Source organism: Rhincodon typus, chromosome 27, assembly GCF_021869965.1.
Source record: "Rhincodon typus isolate 14 chromosome 27, sRhiTyp1.1, whole genome shotgun sequence".
Lineage (NCBI taxonomy): Eukaryota > Metazoa > Chordata > Chondrichthyes > Orectolobiformes > Rhincodontidae > Rhincodon > Rhincodon typus.
Genome location: NC_063358.1, coordinates 43,420,634 through 43,437,350, shown reverse-complemented (window position 1 = coordinate 43,437,350; position 16,717 = coordinate 43,420,634). Strand labels below are relative to the sequence as shown.

Here is a 16,717-nt window from a genome sequence, read left to right as displayed (position 1 = left end):
GTGGATAGTGAGGAAGGTTCAAAAAGAATACAGCAGGATGTAGATAACACAGTGTGGAGCTGGAGAACACAGCAGACCAAGCAGCAGCAGAGGAGCAGGAAAGTTGACGTTTTGGGTCAGGACCCTGCTGTGTTCCTCCAGCTCCACACTGTGTTATCTCTGACTCCAGCATCTGCAGTTCTTACTATCTCACAGCAGGATATAGATCAGTTGGAAAGTTGGGTGAAGAAATGGTAAGGTTAAGGTGAGGTTGTGCATCTTCAGAAGTCAAATGCAAGAGGAAAGTGTATAGCAAATGGTCAGACCCTTAGGATTGCTGATATACAGAGGGTTCTTGGAGTGCAAGTCTGTAGCTCCCTAACAGTGGCAACACAAGTGGATTAGGTGGTAAAGAAAGCATGCTTACCTTCATCAGTTGGGGCATTGAGGATAAAAGTTGGTAAGTCATGTTGCAGTTGTAGAAGACTTTAATTAGGCCACATTTGGAGTATTGTGTGCAGTTCTGATCCCCACACTATAGGGGGACGTGGAGGCTTTGGAGAGGGTGTAAACAGGGGTTTAACCAGGATGTTGCCTGGATTGGAGGGTATTAGCTAAAAAGAGAGGTTGGACAAAATTGGATTATTTTCATTACAGCGTCAGAGGCTGAGGGGCGACCTGATAGAGGTATATAAAATTATGAGACGCATGGATAGGGTGGATTGTCAGAGTCTTTCCTAGCGTGGAAAGTCAAATACTAGGAACCATAGTTTAAGTTGAGAGGGGAAATGTTTAGAGGAGATATGCGGGGAACAGAGTGTGGTAGGTCCCTGGAATGTGTTGCTAGAGGGCGGTGGTAGAAGCAGATATGACAGCAACGTTTAAGAGGCATTTAGAAAGACACAAACAGGCAGAGAGGCATCCGGACCACATGCAGGCAGATGGGATTAGTTTAGAATGGCATCATGGTCAGCATAGACATGGTGGGCTGAAGAACCTGCTCCTGCACTGTACTGTTCTATGGAAGTATTCCTCAATGAAAATCAGGGCAGCAATAGAGAGGTTTGGGAAATGCGTTGAATTGGTAACATGTCCAGCTCAGTCCAAAGTTAAAACGTGATAACTAAGGTTGTGATTTAATTCTGTTCATTCAGACAGTTTCAGTTAACACTCTTATCCAGGTAGAACACAGATCACTACAGCACCGTACAGGCCCTTCGGCCATTAGGTTGTGCCGACCTATTATCCTACAAAGATCAAACTACCCTGCATACCCTACATTTTACTATCCTCCAAGTGCCTATCCAAGAGTTGCTTAAAAGTCTCTAAAGTATCTGATTCCACTACCACCGCTGGCAGCGCCTTCCACACACCCACCACTCTCTGTGTAAAGAACCTACCTCTGACATTTCCCCTATACCTTCCTCCAATCACCTCAAAATTATGTCCCCTCATAATAGTCATTTCCGCCCTGGGAAAAAGTCTCTGACTATCCACTTTATCGATGCCCCTCATCATCTTGTACACCTCTATCAAGTCACCTCTCATCCTTCTTCACTCCAATGAAAAAAGCCCTAACTCCCTCAGTCTTTCCTCATAAGACCTGCCCTCCAGTCCAGGCAGTATCCTGGTAAATCTCCTCTGCACCCTCTCGAAAGCTTCCTCATCCTCCTATAATGAGGTGTCCAGAACTGAATACAATATTCCAAGTGTGCCTCGTGAGATGGCAGTAAGTTTTCCTTGAGGTTTGGGGATCAGGAAAATGGAAGTTTAGACAAATAAATCCTTCCTCATTCTGCTCGTTGATGAATTTCCTTCTCAAATTGAAAAGCAAGTATTTTGAGATAGTGAAGGTTGCACGTCTTAAAGACTGAACCATATAAACTCTGGCCCCAATGTTTTTGCACCAGTTCCAGTTTTAGCTTCTTGGTGAGAGAAAGGAAAAGATGAATCCATTTTTCTTCTGTTCATTAAGCTCATTTTCTGCTGACAACAGCTGGAAGGAGTTAACCCCCAGCTGGAGGTCACTGTGCAGACTCCATCCTGAGATCCAACACAATACAGGCAGAAACCAGTATTTCCTGCAGATCTCTGCAGAGGGACTCCACCTGCTACAAGGCTGGAGGAGACAGCTAAGCTGTAAGTCACTTATTTCACTGGAATCTTTCCTCAGATTGCAAAGGCCACCCTCTGTATGTTTATCAAATGCCATATCAGCAGAAAGAACAGACATTCAATTCTCCTCACTTCCCCATACAAACACAACAGCATTAGCCCCAGATAATGATAAACAAATGCAATGCAGAATCCTTCACTGTGCACGACTGAAACAGAACAAATTTTATCACAGCAGATTTCACAATTAATGGAACACAGCAAACCACAGGCCTTGGCATCACACTTAGTACTAGAATCTCAGTGGCAGTGATTACACCAACATGGGGATCTCGGTCAGTGGCAGTGAGTAAACTGACATGAGGATCTCTAGTTTCTCCAGGCTGAGCTCCTTGATCTTCAGCTCACCATCTGAAGTGACAGTGAAAGCAGATTCGATAGGAATGTTCAAAAGTGAATTTTAGATACACTTAAAAATCAAAAAACATCAGAACTATGGAGAAGGAAGAGGTGAGTGGTCCTTACTGAATAGTTCTATCAAAAGGGGTAACACAAGGACAATGGTCTGAGTGACCTCCTCCTGCGCTATATGATGACATGATTCTCTGTCAGTGACTAGAAGGCCTGAAATTCCTGACAGTGATGCATACAGTTTACAGAGTTATACACCATGGAAACAGACCTTTCGGTCCCACTCATCCTTGCTGACCAGATATCCTAAATTAATCTAGTCCCATTTGCCAGCATTTGGCCCATATCCCTCTAAACCCTTCCTATTCATATATCCATCCAGATGCCTTTTAAGTGTTGTAATTGTACCCGCTTCTACCACCTCTTCTGGCAGCTCATCCCATGCACACCAGTTTTGTGTTATGGAAGGTTATTGATGGTATAATCAGGTATCAGCAGCAGACACTCCAGAAACAACAGATTTTACCTCAGAACTTTCTAATGAGCAGAGAAGAGATTATATCCTTGTCCATCTGCTCTGTATTCAAATCCAGACTCTAATTGTGAGTATCCAGTGTGTGAGCCACCATAATCTTTCCTCACACTGCTGTAACAGGGAATGCAGCTGTATATCATTTCTGTGGAATGGAATAATGTTATCACTTGCACGTAGACAAAACAGCTCAGTGTTGCTGGTCTCACTCATGCATTAAATCAGTCAAGGCAATCTTGGTCATATGCAAAAAGTGGAAAATGTTTTAAAATAGTTGGCTGTACAGACCAGGAGATTAAAATGCAACAGTTAATACTTGACTATTTTGATTGATATTAGTATGTACAGAAAACCATTGTATTGTTGATCTTTTATTTATTAGTGTCTTTCACTCATTTTCAGACTCATTTCCATGTTCCTTGAATGGAATATTTTTACCTTTTAACTTGCTTTCCTTTTAACTCTTTTAGCTGTTGTCCTAATTCATTGGCATAAATTGTTTTGATTCATCGCAAACTACTTTCTCTCCATTCAGAAGCACATCCTTTTCCCACTGACATGATTCTGGAACTTATTGACACTCTTGTCTTTATTAGTTGCCCAATCTGGCCTGTATTTTCTACATATCACATAGAGCTGGAACACCTACTTTTATCTGATTTGTCCCCATCATGACATAAAGCTGCTTCTTTCTAATCTATGTAGGAGCAAATTACTACAGATGCTGGAATCTGTACTGAAATCAAAAAATGCTGGGAGATCACAGCAAGTCAGGCAGCATTCATGGAGAGACAGCAAGCTAATGTTTCAAGTCTAGACGATTCTGTATCAGAACCGATGAAGAGTCACTTAGACACGAAACATTAGCATTTTTTGTTTTCAGTAGTCTTTCTAACCCATGCCATGCTTTGGCCTATTTGTGCCTGGACTTCAAAGGCTTGACTAGACCTTCCCTCTATTGGTTCCCATCAAGAACATGAAATGGCACAAGAATTCCTGTCGAGGAACATGGAGAAGTCTGAAAGAGTGAGTGAAAGGCACTGATAAATTAAAAGATGGAGACTACAATAATTCCCAGTACATGCTAATATCAAGCAAAGTGTTTCTAGTTGAGGTTTAGTTATTGCATTTTAATCTCCTCGTCTTAAAGTCAACTGTTGAAATATTGCTCTATTTTATATGTGAACAGAATTGCCTTTGACTGAATATAAGACAGTGAGGCAATTGTATCAATTATGAGAATGTTGTTTTGAATCCCTGTGAATTGCCAATAATTCTTCTTGGATTTCATTTTACTTGGACCAAGACCCCACACCAATCATTCCTTACCCTGTGATTTTAACCGAATGTGTCCCATGTCTGCGGAATGTCTCTGGTTTTTCAGCCATTACTGGTGTGTGTCTGTAAACTCCGCTCCTGTACACAAAGAAGTCTTCATGTACTTCCATCAATGCTGTGAGAGGACACAAGAAGAGTAAGTGTTCATTCTCCAAACTCATCACAACCTCCTCATCATTCTCACTGTAACCTCACTGAAAACAAACCAGTATTCCTGCATAATCTCACCACATTCCCACTGCACTATTCCCACCCACTATCAATTACTGTGGCCTTGACACAAAGAAAGGATCTAAAATCACACCATTAATGGCAGGAAGTGAAGGAGATGCTAATTAGTTTCAAATGTGGATTAATAGAGAAGTCAGTGCTCCACCAAACGGAGCTGACACACAGAGGGACAAGCAGTCAGCACAGAGTTCGAGTGGCAACTGCATCAATTCATCCAAAGTCGAGAGTTAAGAATGATCAAATCATTTGCCTACACAGTTCATCAGCAGCAACATTCTCAAAAGGTCAAGAAATAGTCTAACCCTAACCTGGGGCAGCACAATGGCTCAGTGGTTAGCACTGCTCCCTCAGTGCCAGGGACCCAGGTTCAATTTCACCCTCGGGTGACTGTCTGGGTGGAGTCTGCACATTCTCCCCGCATCTGCGTGGGTTTCCTCCGGGTGCTCCAGTTTCTTCCCACAGTCCAAAGATGTGCAGGTTAGGTGGCCTGGCCATGCTAAAGTGCCCATAGTGTCCAGGGGATGTGTAGGTTAGGTGGGTTAGCTGTGGGAAATGGAGGGTTACAGGGATAGGTTAAGGGGTATGAGTCTGGGTGGGATGCTCTTCGGACTGTCGGTGTGGACTTGTTGGGCCGAATAGCCTGTTTCCACACTGTAGAGATTCAATGAATTCATAGGTAATCCACCAACTGAATTACTCCTAATTGGCATAGAATCTATTAGTTCCATGCTGAGGAGCGTATACGGTCTGGGTTTAAAATCTTGTGACAGCAGTATCGCCCCCACAGTACTGCATTGGGACTGCCAGGTGACCATTTCAAATCTCTCCAATGAGACCTGATTCCAAAATCTTCTGACTGACATGCAAGAATTCTATTAACAAAGGCACAGGTAATATGGAAATATGAGTAGTGGGATATAATCACACCATGTTGTGATGCAGGGTATGCCAGAGACAGCAGTACAGCAAGGGCTGCAGGGTATATCCCTGCATTACAGCAAGGGCTGCAGGGTATATCTGGGTAACAGTGAGGGGCTATTATATTTTTGTTGTACTGTATTTAAAGGTCTCTCCATCTCCTGAGTTGACAAACAATGAGAAATTGAGCTCAGTCTAATTATATTGTATTTCCTACCTTGCACAGGCCCATTCTCCATTATTTCTTTCATGATTTCCTTGTCCTGTTGAATAAATATTTAATTACATTAGAATAAATTCAAAACCCTTCATTGATCTCTTGCTCACATAATAATCACTTGTACAAAACCAAACCTCACAACTGGGTTGCTCCCACACACTGGCAAAGAACAGGGACATGGAGCAGCTCCAAGGAGGAAACGGTGACTCACTCAGGAGGGAAGCCTGACCCAAATGGAAAAAGGAATTTGTCAGTCACCCAGTGCTGCACAGCAGCCCATCTGAAAGAGAGATTCCTGGCAGTGGGATAAAGTTGGCTTGATAGAGACAAAGCATGAGATTGTTGTTTCAACCTTTAATGGAATAACAAGGTGAAGTGAATTGTGAAAATTGGTAGGTCAGAGTGTGGGTGAATGATGATATTCAATGAGGATATGAACTGGCTTATTTTGATAGCACCTTCCTCCTGCAGCTTCACTGATAGCGAGTTCCAAGAGCCTGAAGAGAAGAGAGGGGTTGGGCCAACAATACCAAAGTACTCACATTGTTAGAGAGGCGGTAAGGCGGAGTGGCTTGATAGATCTGGTTTGTGTGGCTGTAGGGATTGGGACAAGGCATCGTTGCCTGTCTCTTGCCACGGCCAGCTGAGCGAGTGGACATCATACACTGGCTGCTAAGTTGCTGCTTCTCAGAGTTGGAGAATGGGTAGCAGGCATCTGACACCACCCTGCAAGGAACAAAACAGAAAGAAGTGAACCCAGAGCTTCAAACAAGGAATATCAATCAAGGTTATCCATTAGCAAATCACCAATTATCCAAACCTAATCAGTGAATGGGTGAGAAGGTCATGGCAAGGGTTAATGATTTCCAAATGTAAAGTCACTGTTCTGATCCTAAAAGTTTAGTTTAAACTGAGCTGTAGAACATAGATTGAACATAGAACAGTACAGCACAGTACAGGCCCTTCGGCCCACGATGTTGTGCCGAACTTTTACCCTAATCCTAAGGTCTATCTAACCTCCACCCCTACCTTATACTATCATCCATATGCCTATCTCATAGCTGCTTAAATGCCCCTAATGAGGCAGACTCCACTACCTGTTCTGGCAATACATTCCACGCCCCTACCACTCTCTGAGTAAAGAACCTACCTCTGACGTCTCCCCGTGTCTACCTCCACTCACTTTAAAACTATGCCCCCTAATAGCTACCTCCACCCTCGGAAAATGTCTCTGGCTGTCTACTTTATCTATACCTCTGATCATTTTGTACACCTCTATCAAGTCACCTCTCATCCTTCGTCGTTCTAAAGAGAAAAGCCCGAGCTCTCTCAACCTTTCCTCGTAAGATCTTCCCTCCATTCCAGGCAACATCCTGGTAAATCGCCTCTGCACCTTTTCCAATGCTTCCACATCTTTCCTGTAATGAGAAGACCCGAACTGGAAACAATACTCCAGATGTGGCCAAACCAGGCCTTTGTATAGCTGGAGCATAACTTCACGGCTCTTGAACTCAATCCCTCTATTAATGAAAGCTAACACACCATACGCCTTCTTAACAACTGGGCTGATACGGGGCAGATGAGATTCAATGCAGAGAAGTAAGAGGCCACTTTTGGTCAAGAACATTGAAAGACAATATAAAATAATGGGCACAATTCTAAGGGGGATGGAGGAGCAGAGGAACTTCAGTGTATATGAGTATTGATCATTGAAGGTGACTGGACAAGTGGAGAGAGCAATTAATAAAACATACAGTATCCTCAGCTTTATTAATAGGAGCGTGGAGGTAATGTTGAGCTTGAACAGGACACTTGTTAGACCTCAGCTGGAGTATTGTGTATAGTTGTGGCCAGCACATTAAAGGAAAGATGTGAACACATTGGAGTGATTTCAGGAGAGATTTGTAAGAATGATTCCAGGAATGAGAAACTTCAGCTATTAGAACAGATTGAATAAGTTGGGATTGTTGTCCTTGGTCAGAAGGTGGCTGAGTGGAGAGTTGATAGACATTTTCAGAAATCATGAGCAGGCACGATAGAATAGGTAGGGAGAAGCTGTTCTTCTTCATAAAAGACAAAAAGAACGAGAGGGCACAGATTTAAAGTGATGTGCAAATTATGCAAGAGTGATGCAAGAAAAACAAACTTTTTCACACAGCTAGTAGTTAGGGTTTGGAATGCAGTAGGTTCAATTGAGTCATTCAAGAGGAGCATTGGATGAGTATTTGGATAGAAATAGTGTCCAGGGATATAGGGAAAGGCAGGAGGATTGGCACTAGGTAATAGGTGTGGGGCAGACAGGATTAGCTGCGTGGCCTCCTTCTACACTCAAACAATTCTGTGATTGTCCAATCAAGAGTTGATGATCTGGAGGCAGCCTACTTGTTCCTCTTTGAAGTCCAGCCATGTCTCAGTGGTAGTACTTTCAGCAGCAGAAAGGCACAGTTTTAATCCCACAGAGACTTGAGTATATGATCCACGGCCAACACTTCCAGTGTAACTGAGGGAGGGCTACTTGGCGAGAGGTACTCGAGTCTGAATGAAGCATTAAACTGAGGCCCTGAAGCCTCTCTCAGAATCAAAAGACTCCATGGCATAGAAGAGGGCATTCTCCTCAGCACATTGGACAATATTTATCAATCAGCTAACATTGCAAAGAATAATTATCCAGTCATTATGTCACTGCAGCCTGTGGGACCTTGCTACATGCAAATAGGCTCTTGTCGTTCCTCCAACATAATTGTAAAAGTCATTCATTGACCATGAAGTTTTTGGAGCATCCTGAGGTTGTGGAAGGTGCTATAAATTGCAAATTCTTTCCTTTGTTTAGAAAAAAAACACTGAAATTTGTAGTGGCCTTTAATGTAGCATAATCTCAAAGTGCTACATGATAACTTGCGAGCCAATGAATGAAATATGTAAAAGGATGAACAAAGGTGGAAGGGGTGCCTTTAACAGGAGAGTCTAATGGGAGCAGAGAGGGGCCAGGAAAATGGAGAGGCCAAGTAGCTGAAGACAGAGCCTGAAATGACAGAATTAAAAGAGTATCCAAAGAGCCAAAATGAGCAAAATGCAGATCTCGGAGATGACTGCGATGCTGGAGGAGATTATAGAGAGAGGAGGGGTGAGGTTATGGAGCGATTTACAAATATTAGTTTCAAATGGAGGCATTCATTCACTGGGAGACTGTACAACTGGCCACTGGAAGATGGGAAGTTGGCCAGGAAGACATTGGAAAAGTGGAGTCTGGAGGGAACAAAAACATCGAAACTGGTTTCAGCAGTAGATAAGTAGAGGCAGAAGAGGAGCCAGACAAATGGAGGGAGCTTGTCCTAATGTGGGGAATAAGGGGCATTGGAAGTTCATCTCAGGGTCTCAGGACCCTTGGCTTACAGTCTGCTTCAGCCTGGAAGAATGGCAAGAGGGGGGTTAGCGTTTATGGAGAGGAATGGATTTTGTTGTGGGGACTGATTTTTAATCGAGGTAATGTCCTAAGCCCAATTACCTTCAGCTGCTTCATCAATAACCTTCCCTCCATCAAAAGGTCAGAAGCGGGATGTTCGCCAATGATTATGCAATGTTCAGCATCTTTCGCGACTCCTCAGATACTGAAGCAGTCCACGTTCAAATGCAAAAAGATCTGGACAATATCCAGGCTTGGGCTGACAAGTGGCAAGTAACATTCGTGCCATACAAATGTCACACTATAGCCATCACCAATTAGGGGCAATCTAATCACAGCCCCTTGACATTCAATGGTGTTACCATCACTGATTTCCTCACTATCAACATCCTGGGGGTTATCATTGACCAGAAACTCAACTGGACTCAACAATGGCCTCAAGAGCAGGTCAGAGGTGAGGAATACTGCAGTAAGCAACTCACCTCCTGACTCCCCAAAGCCTGTCCACCATTTACAGGAGTGTGATGGAATACTCTCCACTTGTATGGAGGGTTGCAGCTCCAACAACACTTAAGAAGCTGGCATCATCCAAAACAAAGCCCACTTGACTGGCACCACATCCACAAACATCCACTCCCTCCACCATTGACACTCGGTAGCAGCAGTATGTACCATCTATAAGATGCACTGCAGAAATTCAAAGATCCTTAAACTGCACTTTCCAACCCTACAATGACTGCCTTTTGAATCAATGTGTCAGTGCTCAGTTTTATACTGTTAACCTATTCAACTTGCATGCTTGTGCCTGTTGTTTGTGACAAAGCAAAGTCATTTAATGAGTACAGACAAGCAGCTAGAGAATGGAGACTGGTACAGAATGGTCTTGAGAATCAGCCTATAATCTGGCTCCCACTGCCAACTGATGGGCTATTTGGTTACCCGTTAGTATGGGCACCTCAGGAGGATGCTGGATGGATGATCCACTATGCAATTCTAGTTGAAGATTGTTGCAAATACTTTAGCCTTTTCTTTTGCACTTACGGTCTTGGGCTCTCCCACCTTTAAGGGCAGAGATATTTGTGGATCTTCCTCTTTTGGTTAGTTATTTCATTCTCCACCATCATTCACAAATTCAGTTTCAATCTGGAGGATCTCTGGATCAGTATGCATATTTAAATTGCTGGTTTATGCTGTAGTGTCTTCTGGTTCTAATTAATATTCAGTTCTTGAAGGGAAATACTCTTTTGGATCAGAAATGTGCTGCCTTGAAAAATATCCTGGAGTAACAATCATTTCCTTTAGTCTTCATGAAATAATGCGAATGAAATAATTCTAATGAAAGTATGGAAGATCCACAATTGCCTAGTTACAAAATAAAGCAGACTCCAGATGCGGGCACTAATGGAATTGGAGGGTTTATGACAAGCAGAATGAAGATGAAAGTACTGTTAGCTTATTTAGCTATTATGGCACAAGACAAAATTGGAACAGTAATAACAAGTGAATGAATCCCCAGCAAAATTCTACTGATCACAAAGTGCATTAGTCCTGTGTCTGAATGCGTTAATTGTAGAATTCTAACTGCATTACCAGTTAGTGCTCATCTTTCATTAATATGTAGATCAGATGGGTTAAAAATATTACTTTGAATGTACATTAAAGAACAAAATAACAGAATACAATACATCCTGTTTGGTTTTAGTTTATGTTGACAATGCATTGGGGTCACGGAAGAGAGTTGCAACTCTAAAAATAGCTAAATTAAGCCAGTTTTAAAGTACTGGTATAGTAATAGACCTCTTTCAAGGAAAATCGCCCTAACCTATCCTCATAACTGAAGTTCCTCATCCCTGGAACCATTCTCGGAAACCTCTTCTGCACTCTCCCCATTATGTTTCCATCCTTCCTATAATGTGGCTCCCAGAACTGTACAATATTTCAGCTGAGGCCTAGCTAGTGTATTATACAAGTGAAACATAACCTCCTTGCTCATGCACACTATGTCCCTGTTAATAAAACCTAGCCTATTGCATATTTTAACTGGTCTCTCCACCTTTCCTACCACCTCTAGTGATTTATGCACATGTACACCCAGGTATCTTTACTCCTGCATACCTTTAAACTAGTGATCTTTATTATATACTATCTTTCCATGTTCTTCCTACAAAAAATACATCATCTCACATTTCTCCATGATGAACTTCATCTGACACCTTTATGCCCACTTCACCCAACGGTAATGTCCACTTGATGTTCTACGCCGTCTTTGCATCACCTACAAACCTTAACTGTCCCCTTTACACCAAGGTCTAGATCATTTATATCAAGAAAAGCAAGGGTCCAATACAAATCCTGGGAAATTCCACCAGAAACCTTCTTCTAACCTGGAAAATATCCATAAACCATCAAGCTGTTTCCTACCACTCAGCCAAGTTGCATCCATGTTGCTGCTCTCCCAAGTTTGGAACAAATGCCTTTCGGGAGTTTGTGTATACCAGCTTTGCCCTCATCTACTCTATTACCTATTCAAAAACTCCAGCAAGTTGTACAGACATGATTTTCCCTTAATAAATCCACGCTCGTTCTCCATAATTAACCTGCTTTTGACAGTGTCACTCTTAATTCTATCTTGAAATATTTTTTGTTTCAGGCAATTTTGCAGAGGTTAGATAGTCAGGTGACATGCTCCAGAGGAAACTATCAAATGGAGAAATGCAACAATTGTAATGAGCAGGAAAAGCTACTGGCTAAGAACAAAGAAGCGAGGTCCATAGATTTCCAAATTGGTGTGAAAAAGTAGAATAAGAAAACATTGGAAATACTGAGTGATTCTGGAAATGAGTCTCATTAAGAAGTGACGACATACTGGAAAGGGAGCTGCCACAATAATTGTGCCGGCAGAGATAAAATTGGAAATAGAGGCAGTAGCTTGAATAGTTTAGAAAATGAAAGAGATCACAGAACAGAAGCAAATGTCCTTGTGATCATTACATTTTGACAACCGCCAATAAATTATTTGTGCAAAAATTATACAAAGGAATAAACTGAAGCTGGTTTGTTTGCGAGGTGTATGTGGTCAGTTATCTCTAATTATAAATGTGTAAAGATTAGCTCCAGTTTTATCCTTCACCACTTAAATATTTGCTGCAATGCAAGTCTTCCACCTTAATAAGCACTTTACATGTAGGCTATGGAATTGCTTAAAGTCAGTTCCTGATCTACAGTATGGTACCATTTCATCTCGGTTAGAATAGTGGCTACGGTACATACCCACGCCGTCTCAGGTACCACCAGGCGCCATCGACCCGCCCACCATGACAGCCTTGTTGGTTCCGGGTGTTGCATGAAATAAGATTCTGTGGAGATAATGCTGCTGTCATGTGCCCCATGGACTGGATGGAGATCCTGTCAGATGCCACAGCTAAGGGTGAAGGAACAAACATCAGACAGTTCATCAACTCATTATTCTTCAGTGTGATGCTCGCTGACATTCCCCACACCCCGCACCAGCTCATCAAATCATTATTCTTCCATGTGACACTCGTCAATATCCCCCACGCCCCGCACCATGACACTCGCCGATATCCCCCACGCCCCGCACCATGACACTCACCGATATCCCCCACATCCCGCACCGTGACACTCGTCGATATCCCCCACGCCCCGCACCATGACACTCGCCGATATCCCCCACGCCCCGCACCATGACACTCACCGATATCCCCCACATCCCGCACCGTGACACTCGCTGATATCTCCCACGCCCCGCACCATGACACTCACCAATATCCCCCACATCCCGCACCATGACACGCGCTGATATCCCCCACACCCCGCACCATGACACTTGCCGATATTCCCCACACCTCGCACCGTGACACTCGCCGATATCCCCCACGCCCCGAACCGTGACAATGATACACCCCATAGCAGATTGGGAAAGAGGAGCTAAAGCAGAGAGTTGATCAGCTGCTCTGCAGTTGGAAAGAAAATTAAAGTATTTCATCAGGCGAGTGGGGAAGTGATTGGTTGATGGGTATTTTCCAATTCATAGTAAACTAAAAAATTTCAATATGGGAATTATTAAATTATTAAAGTAGGTATAAGAAGTAACAATGGAGTGGCTGTTGGGTACTATTTTGTCTCTTTAGTTTTAAGTATGATTGACTATAATTGGTAAACCCTGTGAAGTATTAACATGCTGGTACTTAAAAAAAATCTAGGCACCAAATGGGACTTTGAACAAAGTAATTAAAATAATTTCTAAACCTAAGATTTAAAATAATAGTATAGGAGTTGGTGGTAGGTTTACTTAAAACTAGAGTCAGTCAAATAAGCAGGTTAAGCCAGCCAGTTAGCTTAATATCTAACAAAGGGAAAATGTTAGAAGCTATTATTAAAGCAGAGTACTTGGATAAATTCAAGGTAAATCAGGCAGACAGGATGCAATTTTCCAAAAGGAAAGTTATATTTGACCAATGTTTTTGGAGTTACTTGAGGAAGAACATATGCTGTGCATGACAGGGAACTTTTGGATGTACCTATACTTGGATTTCGTGAAACATTCAATCAGGTTCCACATCAAAATGATATTGTGGAAACTAAAAATCACGATGTAGGGGGAACTATTGGCATGGATAGAAGATTGGTTAGCTAGCAGGAAACAGCAAGTGAGCAGGATAAACACGGGACTACATGATGAACAGTATGATCCTGGGAACAACAGAAAATCAGAGGGACCTCCATTACATCTACACCCCTCATTGCAATATCCCAATATATCCCTCTCCACACTGCAACGTCCTGATATACTCTGCACCCTTCGCTGCAACATCCCAAGATACTTTGCACTGCTCACAGTGATGCGCCCCTCACTGCGATGTCCTGATATACCCCCACACCCTTCACTGTGATGTCTTGATATATCCCACATCCCTCACTGCGACACTCCAATATGCTCCATGCCCCGATATGCCCCACGCCCCTCACTGTGATGCCTCAATATGTTCCACGGTCTCAGTGTGCAGCTGTTACCTGCTGTCGAAAAGGCCCAGGAGGCTGCACAGTTTCCCTGGTCCATGGGTTCATGGATCATCCCTGGCCATTTATTTGCTGCATTGAAGTATCGAGGCAGGAGGTCATTACTGTCCATTTTCATCTGAAAGCAAGGGGCAAACTCAGTGTAAAGCAAGAGCTCGCTGGAACAGTGCAGGTCACAGACCTGACTTGATGATCAAATAATTGGCCCAGATTATATTTATTTTGAATTGGAGCTGTGTCCATCCTTGTCCCTTTATTTTTAATCTGTTCTGCAATTGGTATCACTGACCGGAACAACAATATTGCCCATCCTAATTTGCCCTCAAGGTGGTGGTGAGCTTATTAGATCACTGCAGTCCTTGGTTTAAAGAAACACTCAAAGTGCTGTTAAAGGAGGGTGTTGCAGGATTTTGATCTAACGACACTGGGGGAATAGCGATATATTTGCCAGTCAAGATGGTGAGTGGCTTGCAGGGGAATTTGCATGGGGACAGCAGCCGTGCATCTGCTGCTCTTCTCCTAGTAGGTTATACAGATTATGGGTTTTTAAAAGGTGCTGCTGATGGAGCCTTGGTGAGTTGTTATTGAGCATCTTGTAGATGGTACACACTGCTGCAACCAAAGATTTACTAGGATGCCACCTGGACTAGTAGGTTTAAGTTATGGGGAGAGGTTGGATAGGCTGAGACTTTTTTCCCCTGGAACGTAGGAGACTGAAGGGTGACCTTATAGAGGTCTATACAATTATGAGAGGTGTAGATAAGGCAGATAACCAACAGCTTTTCCCCATGGTAGAGGAGTCCAGAACTAGACAGCATAGGTTTAAGGTCAGAGGAGAGGGATACAAAAGGAGGGGCAATTTGTTTTGACACACAGGGTGGTGAATGTCTGGAACAGGGTGCCAGATATAGTGGTGGAAATGAGTACAGTGTTGTCATTTCTGAAACATTTCAACAGGTGCATAGATGGAATAGGTATGGAGAGATATGAACCAAATGCAGGCAAATGGGATGAGTTAAATTGTAAAAACTGCGCAGCATGGACAGCTTGGGCCAAAGGGCCTGTTTCCATGCTGTAGACCTCAATGACTCTAACTGTGCGTCAGTGGTGGAGGGAGTGAATGTTGAAGGTCATAGATGTGGTGCAAGTCTTGCAAGCTGCTCTGTCTTTGGTGTTATTTTGCTTTGATTACTGTTGCGGCTACACTTAGAGGAAAAGCAGCACAGGACAGTGCTGAAGACATTGCTGAAGAGAGAGAATGGCCTGGAGAATACTACTTGTATCCCCAAGAATAAAAAAGACTGATTAAAGTTAAAAAAAAAAAATGGCCTTCCACAGCTGGGTGTATTCTACTGGCCACTGAAAAATGGGATTGATACAAGAATAAATTTGCATGGTAATTAAAAGGTACAACATCGATAGAGCAGTGAAAATGCAGATATAGACAGTGATAGCAATGGTGCTAAGGGCAGAGTGCGGTAAGGATTCCTACATTGCATTCAAGAAAATTTTCTACAGCAGAATGTTTCCAGTTCAACAATGGGAGTTACTGCTAGACCTGGTGACTGGGAGAGAAATGAAGTGATAGTTGGAGAACATCTACTGCATAATGATTATTAAATTAGAAGGTTTGCAGTGACTGCTGAAAGGACAAGGAACAATCAAGAGTTTGAAATAATTAACTGGAGAAGTGCCAAGAACAGATCTGATCCAGATAAATCACATTCAAAGATTGGCAGGGATAACTGCTGTGGAACAATAGGCTGCCTTTAAACTGGAGATGGTTCAAGTTGAGTTGAGCTACATTCCCAAGGGGTGGGAAAACAAAGCCAGAAGAGAATAACAGAAGGAAGAGAGAAAATGTAGCAGATAAATAGTGTAAATGACAGCAGATGGATGATACAACTGAGGGTCAGGTGGAATGTTGACTGTTCACGATTTTGGGGGTGGAGATTAACCATTAGGGAGCAGCAAAGGAGTTTATATTGAGGTAGAAAGCATGGTTGAAGCAATAAATAAATACTTTGCTTTGGTCTTTACCAAGGAAGATGATGTTGCAAAAGACACAGTAAAAAGAAAAAAAGGCATTTGAAAGAAAAGAAAGGCAGCTGTTTATAAATTAGTAAGTCACCTGGACTGGATCAGATGTATTAAAAAGACTAAAGGGTGTTGTAAATATCTAGTTCATAGTTCAAATATTTTATTACATTAATTTTAATATTGAAAAGTAAAAATTACCTGTAAAAAATAGAGGAACTTCAATTAAAGCAAGCTTGGAATCTATTCCATTTAAAATGATGGGGCTATACTGTATTGAGAGGTTAACATCTAGATAGACGAGATGATAAAACAGCTAGTGGGCTCACTGGATACACAATGTCTGTAGCCTTTGCAGTTAAGGCAGCCCAGCAGGAGAGTTCAGTTTCTGTTTTGCCCTTTGAAATAGCCAAGTAAACGTTTCAGTTGCATCAACTACTAAGTCACAAAACAAAGGAACAAAACAAGTCGGACCACCTGGCATTGACTAACG

At 42.6% G+C, this 16,717-nt stretch overlaps 1 protein-coding gene across 2 annotated transcripts in view; it reads right to left on the bottom strand.

Annotated features, from left to right (window-relative positions):
* Positions 1-16,717, bottom strand: part of tinagl1 (tubulointerstitial nephritis antigen-like 1) — a 68,954-nt gene that overhangs the window by 8,671 nt on the left and 43,566 nt on the right. For both annotated transcript variants that reach the window (XM_048613051.1, XM_048613050.1), the window contains 5 exons: positions 14,182-14,305; positions 12,418-12,568; positions 6,287-6,470; positions 5,742-5,787; positions 4,367-4,490 (listed from right to left, as the gene is read on the bottom strand). In XM_048613051.1, coding sequence (XP_048469008.1) covers positions 4,367-4,490; positions 5,742-5,787; positions 6,287-6,470; positions 12,418-12,568; positions 14,182-14,305 — 629 coding nt within the window. The remainder of the gene's footprint in view (positions 1-4,366; positions 4,491-5,741; positions 5,788-6,286; positions 6,471-12,417; positions 12,569-14,181; positions 14,306-16,717) is intronic.